The 22,055-nt window shown below is 43.1% G+C and overlaps 1 protein-coding gene across 4 annotated transcripts in view; it reads left to right on the top strand.

Moving 5' to 3' along the window:
• Positions 1–22,055, top strand: part of LOC144761836 (uncharacterized) — a 538,733-nt gene that overhangs the window by 468,676 nt on the left and 48,002 nt on the right. For all 4 annotated transcript variants that reach the window (XM_078647062.1, XM_078647060.1, XM_078647063.1 and 1 more), the window contains 2 exons: positions 3,652–3,830; positions 8,866–9,005. In XM_078647062.1, coding sequence (XP_078503188.1) covers positions 3,652–3,830; positions 8,866–9,005 — 319 coding nt within the window. The remainder of the gene's footprint in view (positions 1–3,651; positions 3,831–8,865; positions 9,006–22,055) is intronic.

Raw genomic sequence — 22,055 nt, 5'->3', positions numbered from 1 at the left:
AATGCGGTGTTGGATCTCACACTTGATAGGTCACATCCCCCACTACACGCCATGGAAAGTAGAAGACAGGCGGAGGCACTGGCGGCCTGGGCAGAGGGGTGGGACCTGGTAGACACATGGAGGATAATGAATGCGACCAACAGAGAATATACGTTTTACTCCCCACCTGACAATCTACATACTAGGATAGACCGCATTTTCTGCTCTTTCAGTCTTTAAAACTTATTATACAACACTGTGTGGCCCGCACACCTCCATCGAAGAACAGAAACTGAACTTCTTCCTTTCAGACATACAACTCCCACAATTAACACCTGCACAACAAACTAAACTCTCGAAACCCATCACGTTACCAGAAATCAGACACGCCATCAAGGCATTGCCACGGAACAAGTCCCCTGGGTCCGACGGTCTGCCGGCGGAATTCTACCTAACATACATTGACACCCTGGCTCCAAGACTCCATACGTTATATAATGAGGCAATGACAAGTAACACACTGCCGGGGACAACGTTGCAGGCGATGATAGTATCCCTTCTGAAGCCGGGTAGGGACGCCTTAATGCTAGAGAATTACAGGCCACTGTCTTTATTAAATACAGATTACAAAATCCTCAGTAAACTGTTAGCGTCCAGACTGTCTCAATCTATTGCAGAAATAATACACCCGGACCAGTGTGGATTCGTGCCAGGGAGGAATACTGCATTGAACTTACGTAGACTGAGTCAACTAATGTTGTCAGTTGATAATACTGGGGGAAAGGAGGGGTGTATCTCCCTAGACCTTAGACAGGCCTTTGACTCGCTGAGGTGGGACTGTATGTTCTCAGTGCTGGATAAGTTTGGCATCCCACCCGCATACGTTAAATGGATTAAATTACTATATTCTGGTCCCACAGCGCGCGTCAGAACTAATGCGTGTATATCGGAGCAGTTTGACATTAATAAAGGTACTAGGCAGGGCTGTCCCCTGTCGCCCCTACTCTTCATCATAGCGTTAGAAACCTTATTGGTAAAGATTCGAACCTTGGCAGCCCACAGGGGAATGTCCTGTCTGCACACCCAGCATGTCATCTCCGCCTATGCGGATGACATATTGCTCTTCCTCAACGACTTAACAAACCCATTGACCCCACTCCCAGAAATATTTCAGGATTTCAGGGACTTATCAGGCCTCACGATCAACGAAAATAAATCCTATGGGTACTGTTTCCAAGAGTCCCATAATGACCCGTACTTGCAGTTTCCGCCACATAGTTTCAAGGTTGAGCCCGTGACGTTCAAATATCTAGGTATGCAGATCTACAGACGTCCGCAGGACATGATAGAGGGTAACCTGGGCAAGGCCCTTACCGCCTTGAGGACACAGATCCGCTTCTGGACCACACTACCACTTTCTGTAGCAGGCAGAGTCACGATTTCGAAGATGGTGGTTCTGCCCAGATTGTTATATTATTTCACCACATACCTCTGCCGATACCCACCCCTTTCTTTAAGGCCCTAAATTCGGCACTGACGGAGTTGGTATGGGGCGCAGGCAGGTGGCGCATCAGCCTAGACAAACTGCAACTGCAACTGCCGACGGACAGAGGCGGACTGGGAGTTCCAGACTTGATCGCATATGCGTATGCGTGTCAACTCCAATGGCTGGCCTATTGGCTGGCGGGACGTAACCTTCATGAACTTAATATGACGGACACTGATAGAGCAAGAGGAGCTAGACACAGCTTGTTGCTCCCGCGGGCTTGGATTCTGGACACCGCCCCACCCCTGCTCCGACTGGCGATTAAAGTGTGGAAGGCGGCCGTGAAATATACTAACAGAAATTCTACTTATGCACCCACGATACCGTTACTGGGAATCCCACTGGGGTCAGGCATGCTCACAGAGCGCAAACTGCAAAAGTGGCATGATGCCGGGGTGATACAGGTTGGGGATTTTTTCTCGGAGGGTAGCCTAATGACACATGCAGACTTCATCAGATTGCATCACACCCCGAGGGAGCTATTCCTCACGCACGCACAGTTAACTCATTACATTTCCACACACTGGGCGAGAGACGGAACCAGCCACAAACGCACTGCTCACAATGCAATACCTAATGAGGTCGTGCAGTCACCTGACAAAATGGCTGACGAGCGGGATACGGGCGGACAGGGCAGTGACCTTACAGCCCCTCCGGGCCCGCTGGGAAACGGATGTGGGCAGAGCACTCAAGGACACTGAATGGAAAGAGGCACTACAGTACCCCAAGAAAGTGGCGCGAAACCCGAAGTTTAACCGCATGCGCGCTAGCGGGTTTTCCCGCTGTGCGCTGGATTTTTTAAAAACCCGCTTTACGTGACAAAGCCAGCTCGTCATGCGCATAGCGCAGGTAACGCCCATGACGAGCTGGCTTTGTCATGCGCACTGAAGGGGTTAAGTACATCCAATTAATGATAATCCACAGAGCGTACCTAACGCCGCACAGACTGCATGCAATGTTCCCGGAAATAGCGAATAGCTGCCCCAGGTGCAACACAGATGACGCAGGTCTCTTGCATATGTTCTGGGAATGTCCTACACTTGGATATTACTGGACGACGATACAGAAGGCCCTGGCAGCAGTGGCACCGGGCAGACCATACGAGACCATGCTATATGGAATTTTGGGGCTGGGACACACAGAAAAAAAGAGGAGTGTTGCCACTCGATTCATAGATATGGCTTTGTTGCTAGCGAGAAGAGCGTTAGCAATGAAATGGAAGTCAGCTAGGCCGCCAGACATCGCCACCTGGCATGGGGAAGTGCTGCGATGGGGAAAGGCAGAAGGGCTAGAACTACAGAGAGAGGAGCGCAGGGGACTTAGGAAAACACAAATTTCATTGGACTGGAACTCGATATTACTGGAATTCGAAATAAACGCTCCGACATACAGTGAATGATAGCACATGGTAATGTCTGTTTTATGTCTCAGCACCTCAGCATTGTCACCGTGTGATGTTAGGATGTTGGTAATAAGTGGAGCACCCGTAGATCACTTGCAGGAAAGGATGCAGCAGAAACCAATAGGTTAAGCAACGAATACACTGTTACAGTAGGAAAGTTGACAAATGTACCAATAATGCTGTTCTAATTTGAAGGTCGTTACCTGCAAGAATGAGAATTGTATGTTAGGTAAGTGCTGGGGAGGGAGGGGGGATGGGAGTTTTCGCAAGGTTTAGTGTTAAATGGCTACGAAAGAAAAACCGAAAACTGCGTTGTCTTTTCCAATCTGTCTCGGAAGCACTATTATAATGCTGACTGTTGTAGTGATGATATACTGTATGTAACTGATTTATCAAAGCAGCAATAAAAACAACTGGAAAAAAAAAGCCTTGGGTTTAGAGAATAGGTTAGGTATAAGATTAGCATTAGGCCAGGCTCAGGCTTAAATTTAGTTTTCGACTTTAATTTACAATTAAGCATAGGTTGCTTTGAGGGTCATGTTTAGGCATATGTTTAGTGGTGGGTCTTTACATTTGTTTTTCTTTATTATTTATGCATTTCGCATTTTTTAGATTATCATAGTAACTTTTGCAATCATGTTTGAAATGTTGATATTTATTGTTTGCTTTTTAGTGTAATAGTTTATCAGTAACTAATTTGTACATTGTCTTACAATTCTACCAGAGGGCGGGGCACCATTGTCTCTACACCTGGTAAAACCACAGAGACGGTGTCTGCCAAACCTAAACTTGCAAATACTACATCTGGAAAACCAGTGAAGGTAGCACCCGTTCCTCCAGCTGCGGGCTTGGCGGAAAAGTCTGTTGCTGCGCAGCCTGAAGTAAAGCCTGTCCCTGCTCCAGGTAAAACAGATGACTTCTATAGTGCGCATGTGTGTGTTTTCTAGACTGAGACTGCATATACAGGGAGGCGCAGTGCTTAATTTGAGCTGGTAGTCTCCTGTGGTCGGACCGATACTTAATTGTTAACATCAGCACTTATGACAGTCTGCCACACGGTGGACCTGTTTGTCTAATTTAGAGATAAACACAATAGCAGTTGTTTACTAATTCAATATACATAAAAAATGACTAATGCCTGCCTCCCAAGCTATTTTTATTGCTTTGGGAGTCTGTAATAGTCTTAATTGTAGCATTTGTTGGAGGGTAATGGTAAGTAGTTGTGTTGGTACTGTCATTGGCAGCGCTTGCAGGGATTATGGGTAATGCAAGCTGAAGTACCCTTCTGGCGAGGGCCCCAGTGCTCCCCCCACATAAATTAAGCACTGGTGGCACAGCAGGAGTGATCTAGGACCAAGGAGGAGGTGCTATGCATTTTTTTGGTGCTTAATGACGTGCTCCTAGAAGGGATCGGTCTTAAACTTCTTTGCAAAGGGATGCTACTCCAGATTTTGGGAGTGCAGATCAAAATGACACAAGTTCTTTTCTTAGTGATGTTGTTGAATCCTGTTTTCTATTGGACCATTCCGGTCAGATAGACACTGGTTGTTACCACCTTGCATGTGGTGCAGTAGGTCGAGATAATTATGGAGTCTTTGATGTGGGGGTCAGTGTAGGTCATTTACTGTCGGGTGATGTGGTACCCTTTGAGTCTTGCTGTGGCATGTAGGTGTTCTTCGGTGGGGCCAGGATGGAGTCAGGAACACCAGCAAGAACGGTGTTGCCACCAGCCAGAGCGTTAATTATAGACCTGAAGCTTTCTTCTGGGATTTGGAGTTTAATTTTCTTGCTGTTTAGATCTTCTAGGCAATTTGGGTTTTGAAGAAGAGATTACTATCCAGAATAAACTCAAGAGATGTGGCAATCAAGTCAAGTTATGGGGTAAAATGTCCACTTTCTTTTCTTTTTTATATTCAGAATTTAAGTCTGAAGATTTGTAAGACCCAACCTTCAGGGGTCTGTTTTAGCATGAAATGGTGTTCTGAGGTTTCCTGCAAAAGACTTCCATCAGGAAAGAAAATGTGAGGGCAAAGGTCCCTTTCTCAATGCAGCGGTCCTCCTGAGCTTTTACAGTTCCTCTCACCAACAGGAAAGGATTTTATTTTAGCTTCCTCAAGCTTCAAATGAGACTAAAATTACACTCAACATTGTATAGTTATTTGTTTTGTGCCAACAATATGCACCTTTATTACCACTGGGCCAGAATTGGAGTTCCTGATCTGATGGTGTGTGGGCTTTGTCAGACACCTGGGTGTAATGGTCCAAAAGGATAAGTAAACTGTAACCAGAATCAACTGTGTCCTGGTCATGGATAGGTCATCACACAGCATAGACATGTGGATTAATCTCCTCTTCTCCATGACAGATGTAGTGCCAAATATTGAAGGAATGCAAATGCCTAAATTGGTCCACCCTGACCAGAAATATTTTTCCAGAATCATACCACTTTGTTTAAATGCTAGGAGGCTATTTGTAATCCTGGAGGAGGCAACATTGGTATGGCCCCCATTCTGCACTCCTGCCTTTGATATTGAGAAGGCCTCTAATGTGGTACATTAACTGTTTCTGTTCCATCCCTTTAGGACGTTTGGCATCGGAGGGCCACGAAGAATATCAATGTTATATGCATGACCAATGGCTAGCGTTGAAGTATACAAAATAATATCTGACTCCCGGAACAATATGAATGCTGCAGGTCTGTCACTGGTCCCAGCTAAATTACTTGTGGAGAGCTGTCTATGGTACATCCCACTAAGTGAGGGAATCCACTCGGTATCACGTTACGCAGATGATATGTTGATATTTTGCTATTCATCAGAGATGTGAGGATTGGTATAGCAGCAATTAGGGCCTCTCTGTGTGAGTTTGAGTCAGTTACCAGATTAAAATTAGATTGATTAAATCTCATCTTTTCCCACTAAGAAGAGGACTGGACCCTAACTGCGTTGGACCGTAATATGCTGATATTAAATGGAAACCATATGCCTTTTGTTATTTAGTCATTGCAGTGTACTACATAGAGGCTTACATTCTGACAGTAATCTGGGGACAGCAATTGCAGTACTGAATACCCAGGTAACTTTTCTTTTTGAAAGTTCCACCCTCAAATTTGGGGGAATGAATTGCAGTGGTTAAAATAGTGGTGCTTTCATGCCTCTGCTATTATCTTACCAACGTCACAGTATTGCAACTGAGGTCAATTTTTTGTTACCTAGAAGTCATCCTGGATGACCTAAATGTGATGTAAGGGTAGACAAAGGGTGGATTTATTCAAATTAATTGTTCTATCTGTCCGCTCATCTACAATGGGGGACACGCTGTCTGAGGCACAGTCACATATCCTGGTAGTCAAGCTCCAAGAAGGCATGCTAAATCATATCTTCGTTAGCATGTCAACCATACTACGGTCTCTTGCCTGATTAGCGCAGGTCGCGTTTCCCTGTCTGCAAAGAGTACTCCATAGTATGCAACAAATCAAGCCTTATGCCCTCTCTTATGATGGATTATAAGCCTCATAAAGTACAATTCCTAATCCATTGGGTGTTGGTAGAGGTGATACATAAACTGTGGGGGATTAGAGACACCAAACCTCAAACACATAATATATTTTCTGTAATGGTAGTCGGTTGATCTCATTGTTACATAAGGCTCTGCTAGGGATCTCAGGAATTTTCTTAGATGATTTGAAGGATACATGGGAGGTAGACCTGTGTGGAGTCCTCAGCGACTCAAAATGGACTCGTATATTGGCTTACCTCCACAAAGAATTGCAAAATACCAGTAAGAAGTTTCAATTTAACTTCTTACACAAAGTATACATGACACCAAAGAAAATCTATTACATTCCCTACATTGCATTAAGATTCACTCAACCTTATGGTGGGTGCACAGCGGCACACTTTGACCCATGGTGTAGGAATGCCCAATAACCATGGAATATTGTGAGGAGGTGATTAGCACTGTAGAGAAGCTGGTTGGACAAAGGGACTTGGGCAAGGCAGAATGTTGTTTGTTGGGTTTCTTCAGATGACCTAAGGGAAGAAAAGAGAAAAACAAGTTTCTGGATCTCATGTTATTGACAGCTAGAATGACAATAGCCATGATATGGAGGTTCTGTGTGTCTCCACCAATTACAAAATGACAAAATGCAATAGCGCAGTGGTCAGAGGAGGGCCAGACACACTGTAGAGAAGACGAGATTCAGGAAATCCCTGATAACACAAACGTGGGATATGCCATTACAGGCATTTATAACTACCTGTAGAAATTATTTGTTTGCTATATTAAATTCCCCTACATTGATACACGGAAGAGGTGCTATATCAAACTTGTTAAAGTAGAATTTCAGATCCAGGTTAGTTTCAAATATTGCTGCTCAGACTTATATTCATTTTCTCTTTGGAACAAACTCCCTCTTAAATCTTCCAGCTCTGATTAAATAGTACACATTCAAAAAGAAAATCTAAATGAGCTGCGCTACTGCCTATGAACTCTGAAGTCATTGTTCAGTAATTGAGAGCTGATTATGAACTCTTAAGTGCATGTTCAGCAACAGGGAGCTGAATCTGTCACTTTCATTCATGAAACAGGAATTTCTAACTGTCCCTGATGTCGGCTGTCAAATTCTGCTAAGTGTGTATGTTTGTTAATTTTCAAAATCCTTCAATAAGTCCAGCTTTATGTGAATATTTGATCAATACTGCTATATAATATACAAACCAAAGAATATGAACCTACTTTGACTTGTACTAGTGTCGCCCTTCTATTTTAAGATTATGCGACCTCCTCAGATGTATTTGTAAAATTGACAGTTGTCCTGAATTTTGACCCTGTCCTGATTTTTTACATTTGCTGTCCAGGATTTATTAATTTTCTAGGTATTCACCCTACTTTTGGGCATGTGCCTTGATAGACAGCGCATTGTGGCAAAGTATGTAATAAACTATGTGCCCGAGAGCTTGGTACTGCATCAATCCTCAAGAGGATCGTTAGCCTCCTTCAAATGCCAAGGATCCTCTTGAGGAATAATGCAGTACCAAACTGCACTCAACTATGTAGGGACATGCAGTGCATCACAAAGACTGGGGTAAAGGGTGTGCATGTGCAAACATAGTATGTTTCCCATTGAAGGGCATATAATAATAATCCAATTTTGTAAAGCGCTCTATCACCAATAAGGGTCTCTAGGCGCTGGGGGCCGTCGGGAAGATTAAGCAAGCTACTGCCCAGAGTCACATGGTGCTGGGCTAATCTGCCACCGGTGCCAGGGATCGAACCGTGATCCCCAGATTCCGGAGTCAGTCGCCCTAGCCGCGGCGCCACACCTCTTGTGCACCCCATATCCTCGTTTGTACATCGTGGGTGGTTGCCATTCAGCATGAACCTCTGCAGCCTTTTGGAAGCTGTCACAGTAACACAGTAGTTCTCTAGTTTTCATGGACGTGTTCCCATGCTAATGAGAAATTGCCACTTTTTAAATACACACCCGCTGGTACAGTTTTCACATTTATAGTGTTAGTGACGGGCTTAGAAGCTGGGTCTGATTAACGAAGGGCTAAGGGCACTGGTTCATGTATGAGAAATGGCACTGAAATCCTTTGTCTATGATTTGCAGTTTTAATATTGTGGTCAGAGGTCTTACCATTGACACGTAGTTAAGCAATGCAATTTGAAGTCAAGGTATAAAAGAGAATTTTTTATAAAATGCAATTGCTGTGTGCTCTCAACACAAAAAGTGTAAATTTATGAGAAAATGCCCAATATTGGTGACTTTTAATTTCAGAATATATGCACACTTGCCTCAGTCTTTCTTAGTTTAGTAAGGCACAAATCATGATATTGTTTTACTGGAACACTATTGTGAATTTACAATTTGCTAGTGTACGAGCATTCTGGCAAAATGTTATCACTCTATATTGTATATATTTTTTTTTTACAGATACTGTGACTGGCCCAGTGCAAATCAACCGAGTCTCCTATGTGCCTCGCCTCGGCCTAGCACGGGCCCTGTCTCGAACACCAGAAACATTAACTGAAGCATGCCGCCTTTATGAAGAAGTTATAGTTATGGCTCCAGAGGTACATATTGGTTTTCACTGCTCTCTGTTGCTATGTATATTCTGAGTGCGTATTCAACTGAAGTTCTTCATATTACGCCTGCTGTAATTGGGTAGTAGAGAATTCACTGCAAAAGCAACATTTGTATCATTGCTGTTATACTGATTTGTTTTTGGTTTATGTATGGGATAAAGTTCCATCTGCTGTACATTTTAAGGATATTGCAAGTCACCAAGATGTTTCATGACCATTTAGAGGAACGAGGACAATGACCGAGTTCCTTTATAAGGTGATGGAGCTCCAAGATGACTTGCAATATCCTTATAATTTAGGCCGGGGATACTTTAATCCTTATCATTCATCGTCATACCATCACCCTTCCCACAAACTTCTTAAATTCTTAGCTTCTTTCTCTTTCATGTTTATTGCTGACAAGATGAATATAAGCACTCCAAAAAGCAGTTAGTCATTTTTGCAAAAAAGAGATTAGAAATTGCTTAATATATTTTGGGCTCAAAGTGCTATGGCTCAGAACGTGTAGAAATATGCAGAAATTATATATTTTCTGCAATGACCTAAAGCTTGGAAAAAAAGTGCGGCAATAAAAAAATCACCTTCTGCTGATCACTTTTTCTTTTCAGAAAAGGATACCAGAAGAAGGGAGGCTAGTTCACATTTTCCTTGTTTAAATTGAAGCTATAATTATGCTTTATGACCTGCTTTTCACCATGGCTGCAAACTCTGGTAGGAGGCGTGATGTCACAATTGTAAAGTATTATTATAGTTGAGCAGCTTTGTAATTTCTTTATTACAGTCGACTGAAGATGTTACTAGTCATGGGTAATAAGAAGATTAGGTACAGGCTTTTATAAAGGAATTGCAGGTGCCCATGTATTTTACATGACACAAATTAGGGAACATTTACAGATAAAACATTTGTTATTCATTGAAAATTACAAATTGGGAACAGGACAGAGGACACTTATTGGCCACTTGCTATGCTACTTTTTTAAGTTGTTTGTCCTTTGCCTTCTGAAGAGAAAATGAAGGTCTGCCAATCATATCTAACTCTCCATAGAGCTGATGCATTACTAGGAATATATCATAAGGATGGACAGAGGATTTGATGGAGACAAAGATATCAATAAAACAGTCCCCCAGGAAGACATGTTCTTCAATAATTTTTTTCGTTGTTCTACCCACTTTCTGTACCTCAAGATGTAAGGTCCATTCGCAGCTTGGCAAACAGCTCCCACTCCTGAATAATACAGGAATACAATAAAAAACTAGTATATGCTAAAATAAAATTTGGATCAAAAACTATCAGAATTGTTTCAATCACAAAAAAAAGTTGTATTGAACTTGAAAATCTTATGTATATATGTTTGATGAGTTTGTTTTCTATCTTTATCTATAAAAAACTAAATTGTTACAAGTTCCCCAAATTCATCTCCATTCCTATACCATCAGAGGTAGAGAATCTTTCGATATATCTGTTCAGAATTACCATTCCTTCATTTTTAGTTATTGTATTTGCAAAGTGAAGATAAGAAGGTTGTTTTTGTTTTGCCAAATTTGTTTGTGTCTTAGTTTGTTTGTGTCTTATTTGAACATAATTGGTCTCAATGCCAACTGGGAAATCTGTGGACACCAAAAAATAAAAGAGAAGATAGAATTTTCTTCCTGTATTTCTTTCAAAGATTCATTTTAGGATGGGCTATAAAATCACATTGATCTAATTAAAAAAAATATATATAGAGAGAGAGAATCTTTCGATATATCTGTTCAGAATTACCATTCCTTCATTTTTAGTTATTGTATTTGCAAAGTTAAGATAAGAAGGTTGTTTTTGTTTTGCCATATTTGTTTGTGTCTTAGTTTGTTTGTGTCTTATTTGAACATAAATGGTCTCAATGCCAACTGGGAAATCTGTGGACACCAAAAAATAAAAGAGAAGATAGAATTTTCTTCCTGTATTTCTTTCAAAGATTCATTTTGGGATGGGCTATAAAATCACATTGATCTAATTAAAATATATATATATATATATATATAACGCTCCAATTCCTCCCAGTATACACAAGAGGACAAACAGCACTTGGAAAGGTAATCATGCCAATCACGCTGATTTTATTATGCGGAAGGGGCTCACAGAGACGTGTTTCGGCGTGCTGCCTTCGTCAGTGTGTGTTACACCGAAAACAATATCGACATGTTTTTAAAGCTGCTAACTCATTGCGGACATGGTCATAGACAAAGGACTATCATCACAGCATTCAAAAGGGCGCGCCATCTTTAAATGACCTAGATGTAATGTGTTACCATCAATACTTCAATTCAATGCAGTACAGCCCATAAATGGGCACCCACCCCTTCTGAAAATGGTGATGAATATGATATAAACAAGTTCTTAAAATGAACCAAAAAATCAAGCCGTGGATCGGCTAATGTCCCTTATCTTACATGTTAAACATACCCAACATAATTTATGAGTCACATTTTGTTTACAAGCATATGAGATGCAGTTGGTACAACGGCGGAAAGGAATTTGGCATGTCAACTCCTTGTTTCAATCAGCTCAGTTAGTTAATCCTACTAAGTTCAGTTACTAAGTGAAATCATGGCGTCATTCTCAAACAATCATATATATGAACAGTCACATATATAAACTCATTTAAAGTTGCAATTAATATAGACCCAGCGTAAGTCCTTTACACTTAAATATTATCTTCGAATGCTGAGTATCACTTTCATCATATTGCAATCATGAGTTCATAGTTTCAAAATTCATGGTCATAAAAAGTATGATCATAAAAAACAAGTCAAATCCTCTCCATCTAATTAGGATTATAATTAACCTGACGAATGTAACACATTATATATACGCGCGCACACAGAACCATCACGTACAATAATGAAGACCTAGCAAAAAGAGATACAATCCAGCTCAAACTAAGTCACATTTCAGTATTATATTCCAACAATGTTCAAGTTCTAAATTCAGTACTGTGAGCAGTATCTCCTATTTTCCCAGATGAAATGCCATCTCTTCCCCACTATTGAGTCCTTTCAGATGTTTCGTGGAGAGGTCTATAATATATCTAGATTCCAACCTCCGTAATCGTCTTAGGCGGTCACCACCCCTCACATTGGGTGGCACAATGTCAATACCAAAATATTGCAGTTTATTACGGTCCCGCCCATGGGCCTCAGCAAAGTGGCGAGCCACCGGATAGGCCTGGTCCGCCTTCTCTATGGCTCTAAGGTGCTCAAGTATTCTCAACTTGAGCTCCTTAATGGTACTTCCAATGTAGCGAAGGCCACATGGGCACTGTAAGCAATAGACGGCGTATTGTGTACTACAGGTGATAAACTTGTTAATGGTCATTTTTTTCCCTGTTTCTGTTATTATGTACGACAGGACCCGTTTACTGCCTGCGCACGCTTTGCAGCGGCCGCAGGGGTAAAAGCCTTTTTGCTCTTTTAAGGTGTTAACTCTAGGGGCTACTTTCTCAAGGTGGCTGGTTACTAGCATATCGCCCACTGATCTTGCTTTGCTAAACGTGAGAAGTGGATGGGTAGGTAGGTCTTCCTTAAGTACATTATCGGTCAACAGAATGTGCCAGTTTTTTATAAGCATCATTCTTAGATCTCTCGCCCCTGATGAATATGGGGTAATCAACCTGAATTTCCCTTTATTGCTGGTTTCATTCTCCCCACGTCTACCCCGTACAGGGTTCGGGGTGAGGAGGGTCCCTCTTTCAATTTTCCTCACTTTGTACAGAGTCTTTTTCAGCAGTTTCACGCCGTACCCCCTTGTCTTAAACGGGATACACACCCTGAGGCAGCCGCCTCGAAGTCAGGGTCTCTGGAGCAGTTCCTGCGGAGCCTTAGTAATTCCCCGTAGGGAATGCTATTGATCAGTTGGGGAGGGTGACTGCTGCTGGCAAAGAGTGTTGAATTGCCAGCAGTTTCTTTCCTAAATAGGGAAGTATGAAGATGTCCTTCTTCAATGAATATTCTCAGATCCAGATAATCCACTGCCACCGGACTAACTTCAGCAGGTTTATATATTCATATGCTGTATCGCTTCCACCATTCCATACAATGAACAAGTCATCGATGTAGCGATGCCAGCATATAACCCTCCCCTCTTGCTCCTCAACTTTACATCTCCTGGGCACCTGCTCCTCCCACCAGCCCACGAATAAATTCGCGTAGCTGGGGGCAAAGCAGGTGCCCATCGCCGGCCCTGACGTCTGTATATACAATTGATCTTCAAATAAGAAGATATTGTGGGTCAGGCAAAATTTGACAAACTCCAGGATCATGATGTTGTGTCTGGCAAAACGTAGTTGACGCTGTTCTAAAGCATGTTTGACTGCTTCTAGGCCATGTTGATGTTCGATCCTAGTATATAAACTAGTAATGTCTAATACAATCAACAGGTACCCCGATTCCCATTCCAAGTCCTGAATTTTTACCAAAAAGTCCTTCGTGTCTCTGATGTATGATTCCAAATTAGACACCAAAGGAAACAGGATGTTATCAACGAATCGGGACATGTTTTCTGTTAGACTCCCAATTGAGGAAATAATTGGACGGCCAGGAAGACAGTCTCGATGTTTATGTAGTTTGGGGAGTTGGTAGAATGTTGGTGTCATAGGGCAGTTAGTACGCAGGAATAGGTGTTCGTCCCTGCTAAGCATCTGAAGATCGTACCATTTTTTGATTAATTCATCATACTCTTTGATGCTCTGTTGGTAAATTGCACTGGTACATTTGTTATAAAATTTCTCATCAGAGAGTTGCTTCAGAGCTTCCTGTTTATAATAATCCCTTGTCATTAAAACCACATTCCCCCCCTTATCCGAGGGTTTCACTATGATATTCGTGTCTGCCATTAGGGTTTTTAATGCATTTTTCTGTGGTTCCGTGATGTTGTGTACAAAATTATGGTGGTCCGCTTTTCGATATTTCATAAGATCGATGTTCATCGCTTCAGTAAATACGTCCACCGCATCCCAAGGGGACTGGGGAACAAAGACAGAGACTGGTTTAAATCCACTATCCTCCCTATCCTGTTCCACTCCTTGCAGTTCTGCTCTTTGCGCCACATCCAGTTCTTCGATGTTCTGAGTGTTCTCCATTTCAAGGTCTTCTAGTATTTCTACAGTATGTAGATCTCTACTGCTTAAGGTGTCGGTTGCAGTTATCCTAGAACCTTTCTTTCCCTTATCTTGTAGATGTGGACGCAATTTAAAGTATTTGTGAAGTTTTAATTTCCGTGTAAAGCGGAACAAATCGATCTTAGTCTGTGTGTACTCCAACTCATTGTTTGGGCAAAAAGTTAATCCGAGGCTTAAGACTTGTTCTTCATCAGTCGTAAGTTCTCTTGGACCATAATGCACCAGTTGAAATTGCAAAGTGGGCACTAAAATAAAAGAAGGCATAAACCACAGGCACAACATCCCGTGATCAAGCCTCAGGTTGAGGTGAAACGCGTTGGGTTTTGTGGTCGTGCAAACCTCAAATTAAATGAAGCTGTAATCCTGCAACAGAACTCGAGTGAGTGCGTTTTCATTTACCAAGGAATTGGTGTTTGTAAAGGATATTTTTCGGCTTGACCTCGCCGAAGAAAACCCACCGCGCCATAGCCAGCGCCGAAATTGGGTTAAATAGAGATATATATATATATATATATATATATATGCTCCAAAACTCCCCCTCACGAAGGAAAGACGAGTCGCACACTTGACTTTACTGTTTGCAGGTATTTAATTCTTTGTTGAACAGCATGTGGCTTTATCCTTATGCATTTCGTTCGTTCCACGAACTTCCTCAGAGGCGAGCCAACACCCACCACGCCGCCAGCAACCACTACCAAAATGCCTTTCAATTAGATACTTTTTCCGGTCCCCAGATGGACTTTTATACACATTGCAGTATGGGGCTAGTGGTGCTTAAGTGACATGTCCGTTTTAAAACCCTCCAATGGGCGGTGTCCTTTTAACATGCTGCTACGGGTTTCACTCTCCATAGTTCATACATTGTTATTATCGCAACAAGTCAATTATTATCCTACCCATTTTCAAGGCTGGATACATAGCCCTTACCAAAGACGGTCCTTGGTGGCACCTCGTTGCTCTTCGTGTTTCCACGGACCCACAGTTCGGTTCAATTCGTGCAACGTTGTGGCGCTCTTTGGGTGGTGCGTTTACTCTACGGCGGAACCAAGCCGTTACATATGCTCCAAAACTCCCCCTCACGAAGGAAAGACGAGTCGCAAACTTGACTTTACTGTTTGCAGGTATTTAATTATTTGTTGAACAGCATGTGGCTTTATCCTTATGCATTTTGTTCGTTCCACAAACTTCCTCAGAGGCGAGCCAACACCCAACACGCCGCCAGCAACCACTACCAAAATGCCTTTCAATTAGATACTTTTTCCGGTCCCCAGATGGACTTTTATACACATTGCATTATGGGGCTTGTGGTGCTTAAGTGACATGTCCGTTTTAAAACCCTCCAATGGGCGGTGTCCTTTTAACATGCTGCTACGGGTTTCACTCTCCATAGTTCATACATTGTTATTATCGCAACAAGTCAATTATTATCCTACCCATTTTCAAGGCTGGATACATAGCCCTTACCAAAGACGGTCCTTGGTGGCATCTCGTTGCTCTTCGTGTTTCCACGGACCCACAGTTCGGTTCAATTCGTGCAACGTTGTGGCGCTCTTTGGGTGGTGCGTTTACTCTACGGCGTAACCAAGCCGTTACATATGCTCCAAAACTCCCCCTCACGAAGGAAAGACGAGTCGCACACTTGACTTTACTGTTTGCAGGTATTTAATTCTTTGCTGAACAGCATGTGGCTTTATCCTTATGCATTTCGTTTGTTCCACGAACTTCCTCAGAGGCGAGCCAACACCCAACACGCCGCCAGCAACCACTACCAAAATGCCTTTCAATTAGATACTTTTTCCGGTCCCCAGATGGACTTTTATACACATTGCATTATGGGGCTTGTGGTTCTTAAGTGACATGTCCGTTTTAAAACCCTCCAATGGGCGGTGTCCTTTTAACATGCTGCTATGGGTTTCACTCTCCATAGTTCATACATTGTTATTATCGCAACAAGTCAATTATTATCCTACCCATTTTCAAGGCTGGATACATAGCCCTTACCAAAGACGGTCCTTGGTGGCACCTCGTTGCTCTTCGTGTTTCCACTGACCCACAGTTCGGTTCAATTTGTGCAACGTTGTGGCGCTCTTTGGGTGGTGCGTTTACTCTACGGCGTAACCAAGCCGTTACATATGCTCCAAAACTCCCCCTCACGAAGGAAAGACGAGTCGCACACTTGACTTTACTGTTTGCAGGTATTTAATTCTTTGCTGAACAGCATGTGGCTTTATCCTTATGCATTTTGTTTGTTCCACGAACTTCCTCAGAGGCGAGCCAACACCCAACACGCCGCCAGCAACCACTACCAAAATGCCTTTCAATTAGATACTTTTTCCGGTCCCCAGATGGACTTTTATACACATTGCATTATGGGGCTTTTGGTGCTTAAGTGACATGTCCGTTTTAAAACCCTCCAATGGGCGGTGTCCTTTTAACATGCTGCTACGGGTTTCACTCTCCATAGTTCATAAATTGTTATTATCGCAACAAGTCAATTATTATCCTACCCATTTTCAAGGCTGGATACATAGCCCTTACCAAAGACGGTCCTTGGTGGCACCTCGTTGCTCTTCGTGTTTCCACGGACCCACAGTTCGGTTCAATTCGTGCAACGTTGTGGCGCTCTTTGGGTGGTGCGTTTACTCTACGGCGGAACCAAGCCGTTACATATGCTCCAAAACTCCCCCTCACGAAGGAAAGACGAGTCGCACACTTGACTTTACTGTTTGCAGGTATTTAATTCTTTGTTGAACAGCATGTGGCTTTATCCTTATGCATTTCGTTTGTTCCACGAACTTCCTCAGAGGCGAGCCAACACCCAACACGCCGCCAGCAACCACTACCAAAATGCCTTTCAATTAGATACTTTTTCCGGTCCCCAGATGGACTTTTATACACATTGCATTATGGGGCTTGTGGTGCTTAAGTGACATGTCCGTTTTAAAACCCTCCAATGGGCGGTGTCCTTTTAACATGCTGCTACGGGTTTCACTCTCCATAGTTCATACATTGTTATTATCGCAACAAGTCAATTATTATCCTACCCATTTTCAAGGCTGGATACATAACCCTTACCAAAGACGGTCCTTGGTGGCACCTCGTTGCTCTTCGTGTTTCCACGGACCCACAGTTCGGTTCAATTCGTGCAACGTTGTGGCGCTCTTTGGGTGGTGCGTTTACTCTACGGCGGAACCAAGCCGTTACATATGCTCCAAAACTCCCCCTCACGAAGGAAAGACGAGTCGCACACTTGACTTTACTGTTTGCAGGTATTTAATTCTTTGTTGAACAGCATGTGGCTTTATCCTTATGCATTTCGTTCGTTCCACGAACTTCCTTAGAGGCGAGCCAACACCCAACACGCCGCCAGCAACCACTACCAAAATGCCTTTCAATTGGATACTTTTTCCGGTCCCCAGATGGACTTTTATACACATTGCAAGATATATATATATTCTTAAAAACGAGGTCATATGTTTTAACCTCATCTATCATATATTTTGTGTGACCATTTTTAAATTGGTGTATTCCTCTGGAGATCAACTAATCTATTATTATACATGAAAACTGTAGGGAAAATCCAAAAGCCTTAAAATGATATTTAGTATGAATGTGATGGGTCATCCGTGACTCAGCTGATGTGAATTAAAAATTAGTTTTTAATGTGATGGAAACTTTAACGTACTTGTTGAATTTCTGACACCTCTTTAATAACAAAGAGGGATGTAACCAAAAACTAAGCAAGTATACCAAATGAAATCTGGGACAGCTGATGGGCTATATTATTCAAGCTGTGAGAGATAAAAGTGCAAGGCTTCCTTTATAGCAAAATAATATTCTTTGTTAAAAAAGTTGGTTCTTCTCAAGTCTGACTTAATTCAGGAAAACGTTGCCCCTCAGAAACTGAGTGTCTTATATTGAGACTAGATCGAGAACACTGGCAATAGTAATATGGCATCTGTAGCCAAGGTTAAATCCAAAGCCAAAAGAGTTGAGGCACGGATGGTAGCACAAAAATGTCCAGTTCTACCTGCAAAAATGATCGACAGAACATAGAGTAATTTGTAGAAAATATACCTACTATCCTAAACACAGTTGCATCAAATGCACTTTTTATCTTAAAAGGTAGCACCACTGTGTGGGTCCCCATCCAATCCATGGCCCATTTTATAATCGATTGTGGTCATGATGGTATTGTGTATGGTTATAGCCAACCTGAAACAAGTGTAAATTATCCCTAATTTCTTAATCTAAGCTTCTACTGGGATTTCATTCTGATTGTTCAATAAACAATGAAGTCATTTGGACAGCTAAAGTGCATATGACATAACGGAAAACAGCCTTTACCACAATTTCGGACCCATGCTTGCATTTACATCGCAGGCTTTACAACGAATGTGTCCTTACCACACATATCTTTACCATGAAAGTCTTTACAACGACATACTAAATTTAACTCCTCCAAAGTCCAATGCTTTCACTACTGTTGCACAGACTGAAGTTGAAATAGTAAATGATACCTCTCCGAAGTCCAACGCTTTCCCTAAGGCATGCCATTATAAATACTTACTTGGTAAATGTATGCCTGGTAAAGACGCATTCGTTCTAAAGGTTTCGTTGTGAAGGCATGCTTTGTTATGGCATGCATGGTTCTGTCTTAAAAGGTAATTTGGCTATACCAGGTGATTTGTCACAAAGTTAAAAGTTTTAAAGAATAACGCATGACACTCCATTTCCCCATATTCCAAGGATAGTGAGAAAGGCGAAGGCGATCACTGTACCCTGATCCTAATCTCTTCGGTGTGGCCACGCCAGTACTGGTGCAGTGATCTCCTGCAACTATCGGCATGTCCATCAATATCACTGAAACCACACTCAAGGCACCATCGAGAGATACTCCTTCACAACCTCAAATTGCTTTAGCTGACAGGATACTACTTGACCACTTAGGGGTCTAATAGGATGTCGGGCGGATTGCCTCCGCCAGGGTGGCGGTGGCCACCGCCACCCTGGCAGAGGCAATCCGCCCGACAGCCACTCTTGTTTTCCCCTCCGCCAGATTAGGATGGCGGAGGGGACAGCGGCGGACGGAAAGATTAATATGGTGGCGGTGTCCAATGGACACCGCCAGCCATATTACGATGGCACAATGTAGGGGCAATGCCACCACGGAAAGGCAGGCGGAGATTGCTGCAGGGCCCCCTGCAGGTCCCCCAGGTTGCCGCCATTGTCGGGGGGGCACATGGGGGGTACCTATGGTACCCCCCTACATTTACATATGCAAAGCGGCAGGCACCACGCGGTGCCTGCCGCTTTGCATATGTAAATGCGTCGACTTATGTTTTGCATTGTGGCGGGCGGTGCAGAGAGCTCCGCCCGCCACAATGCAAAACATATAGGATGTGCCCGCCACTGTGGCGGGCACATCCTAATACCCCCAACAGGACCCCCGCCCTTATGGCGGGCGGTCCCGATCTCCGTTAGGGTCCGCCCGCCATCCTAATGGACCCCATAGAGTTCAGATTTCTCGACAGAATGTTGGAACATCGTGGCACAAGCACCGGCAACTACAAAGGCGTAATGGCAAGTGGAACATTTTTGTGTTTAGTGCAGAAGCAAAGGTTTTCATCCTCTCTATATACAGCCTCGCCAAACACTTCTATTCTTGTTGGACCTAGGCAAGAATAGTCTGAAATACTCACCAGTATGAGTCCATCAAGCAGCAGTATCATGGTTTAGAATAACAGAAGACACCTCATCCACTCTGTTCTCAAAGAATCATACATCAGTTTATGAAAAGGCTCTTTACATCATTTCCACCAGTAGTGCCCCCTCCAATATAATGGGAACTTAACATTATCTCGAGTCAACAGATGCTGCCTCCCTTTGAGCTGATTCACAAAGCACAATTAAAGTTCATCTCTTGGAAGACATCGCTTATTGTGCTTACATCAGCAAGGAGGGTAGAAGAGATGCAGGCAATCACTGTCAAAGAACACTTTCCCTGATTCACAAGGGACAAAGATATCTTGCAAATCAACCCTAAATTTATTCCTAATGTTCCTACAATGTCAGCAGAAAGATCTTTGCAGTCTTTCAATGTACGCAGAAGCATTAGGTTCTATTTCGACAAGACAAATGAAATACGTTCATCAGACAATCTGTTTGTGTCCTTCGGCCAGTCAGGAAGGTGATCAACCCCTGTCCAAACAGGGCATAGCACGTTGGCTGTCAACCTCATCTCCTTGCGCCACCCCAAGGCCAAGTCTCTGCTCCAGGGAAGAATGAAGGCGCGTGCCACCAGGAGCATAACTATGGCTATTGCACGCTACACTGGTGTACTCTTGAAGACATCTGTGGTGCAGCCTGGAAGAGCAGTTACAAGTTCACAAAACATTACTCCCTTGACATGAACGTAAAAGTCGACTCAGCAGTGGGATAGGCAGTCCTCCGAAACCTGTTTCAGTAAATGTGCGGCTGCTTTTTTCTTTCTTATAGTTATTGTCATTGTAATGTACTGATTTCTGTTTTGATCCAAGCATTAGAATATATGGAGGATCCATTTCTGAATAAGAAATTAGTTACCTGTAAATCCAGTTCTCCTGCCTTGGTAGCTTTCATAAATTCACATGCGACCCTCTCTCTTACCCTGTCAAAGGCACATTTATTATATTCTCTACTCACAATTTGTGCTATGTAATGTGTAATGTATGTATACTTGTAAAGCGCACTGTTACCTCGTTACGTGGCGTCCTGGCGCTGTATACCGCTGGGGAACCCGTCCTGGCTTTCCCTGTGAGAGGGCACCCCAAGGTGAAGCCAGGCATCCCCGGCGTTGCTGGGGCCGTTGTGGAGATTAAGCAAGCTATTGCCCAGAGTTGCAGAGTGGGACCCATGGTTAGCGTAGGCACCTAAGCGAGAATTATCGAGTCCGCGGACATTGACCCAAGACCCTGCCGCGTCGGGAATTGAACCCTGGTCCCGGGCCGACCTCTGCTTCAGGGTCTGCCGCTTCTAACCGGTGAGCCACACTTCTCCATACTTCTCCGCTATGAAACCTCAACTATTGTGGCATCTCGGGAGTGTGAGAAGTTGGCCTGGTATATGATGTTCACTATTCTAATGAGCACCTTGCACCAGTCCAAACAACCCTTATGGTGATGGTTGTAAAGTCAACCTTATAGACCAGCTATCCTAGTGGTAGCATGGACAAAGCAGTCTTAGGCTAAACTCAAGAGGGCATGTGAAGCCAGCTGTTTTACCATATGCAATCCCTTTAATACCAAGTGAAAGGGCACCACACAGGTTGTATATATAAAATACATATGTATTTATTACCAAAATAAATCTCTGAACACTTTGAGGTCAGAGGCACAAGCACATAACAAGATACTCAATTATCATACAATAAGTTGCACAAATTACAGTAATGCCCTAGGAGTACTTCGAATCATATACTAAAATAGTGGTATAAGGACCACGTCAAGAACAAAGGATAGGCCTAGGGCCTAGGGAATTGCTGGGGCTACGCTGTACTACCAAAGGATCGGGAGCAGGAGGCGACTGGGATGCGTGTGCAGTGTCTTTACACACGTGCGAGTTACCATAGAGTTAGAATGGGAACGAAAGAATTGGAAACTAGTTGTTTTAGGACACTTCCGGATGGACTAGGAGAAAGCTACTTAAAACTTAGACACTATGATAGTCAATACCCACAGGAGCACCGAAGTACTTTCGTTACCTCACCCACAGGAAGTGGGTGCATAGTTTCAAAGTGTGTCAGGTTTGTCGCTGATTCCTATGGAGCCTTGGAGAAAGATGCTGCAGGCAAACAGGAGAGAAGTGTCCGGTTGGATCCAAGGGCGGATCGAGGATGAAGAGT

The sequence above is a fragment of the Lissotriton helveticus genome, chromosome 6 (assembly GCF_964261635.1).
Source record: "Lissotriton helveticus chromosome 6, aLisHel1.1, whole genome shotgun sequence".
In the NCBI taxonomy this organism is placed as follows: Eukaryota; Metazoa; Chordata; class Amphibia; order Caudata; family Salamandridae; genus Lissotriton; species Lissotriton helveticus.
The sequence above is the reverse complement of the archived record's forward strand: the minus strand, read 5'-3'. Positions and strand labels throughout refer to the sequence as shown.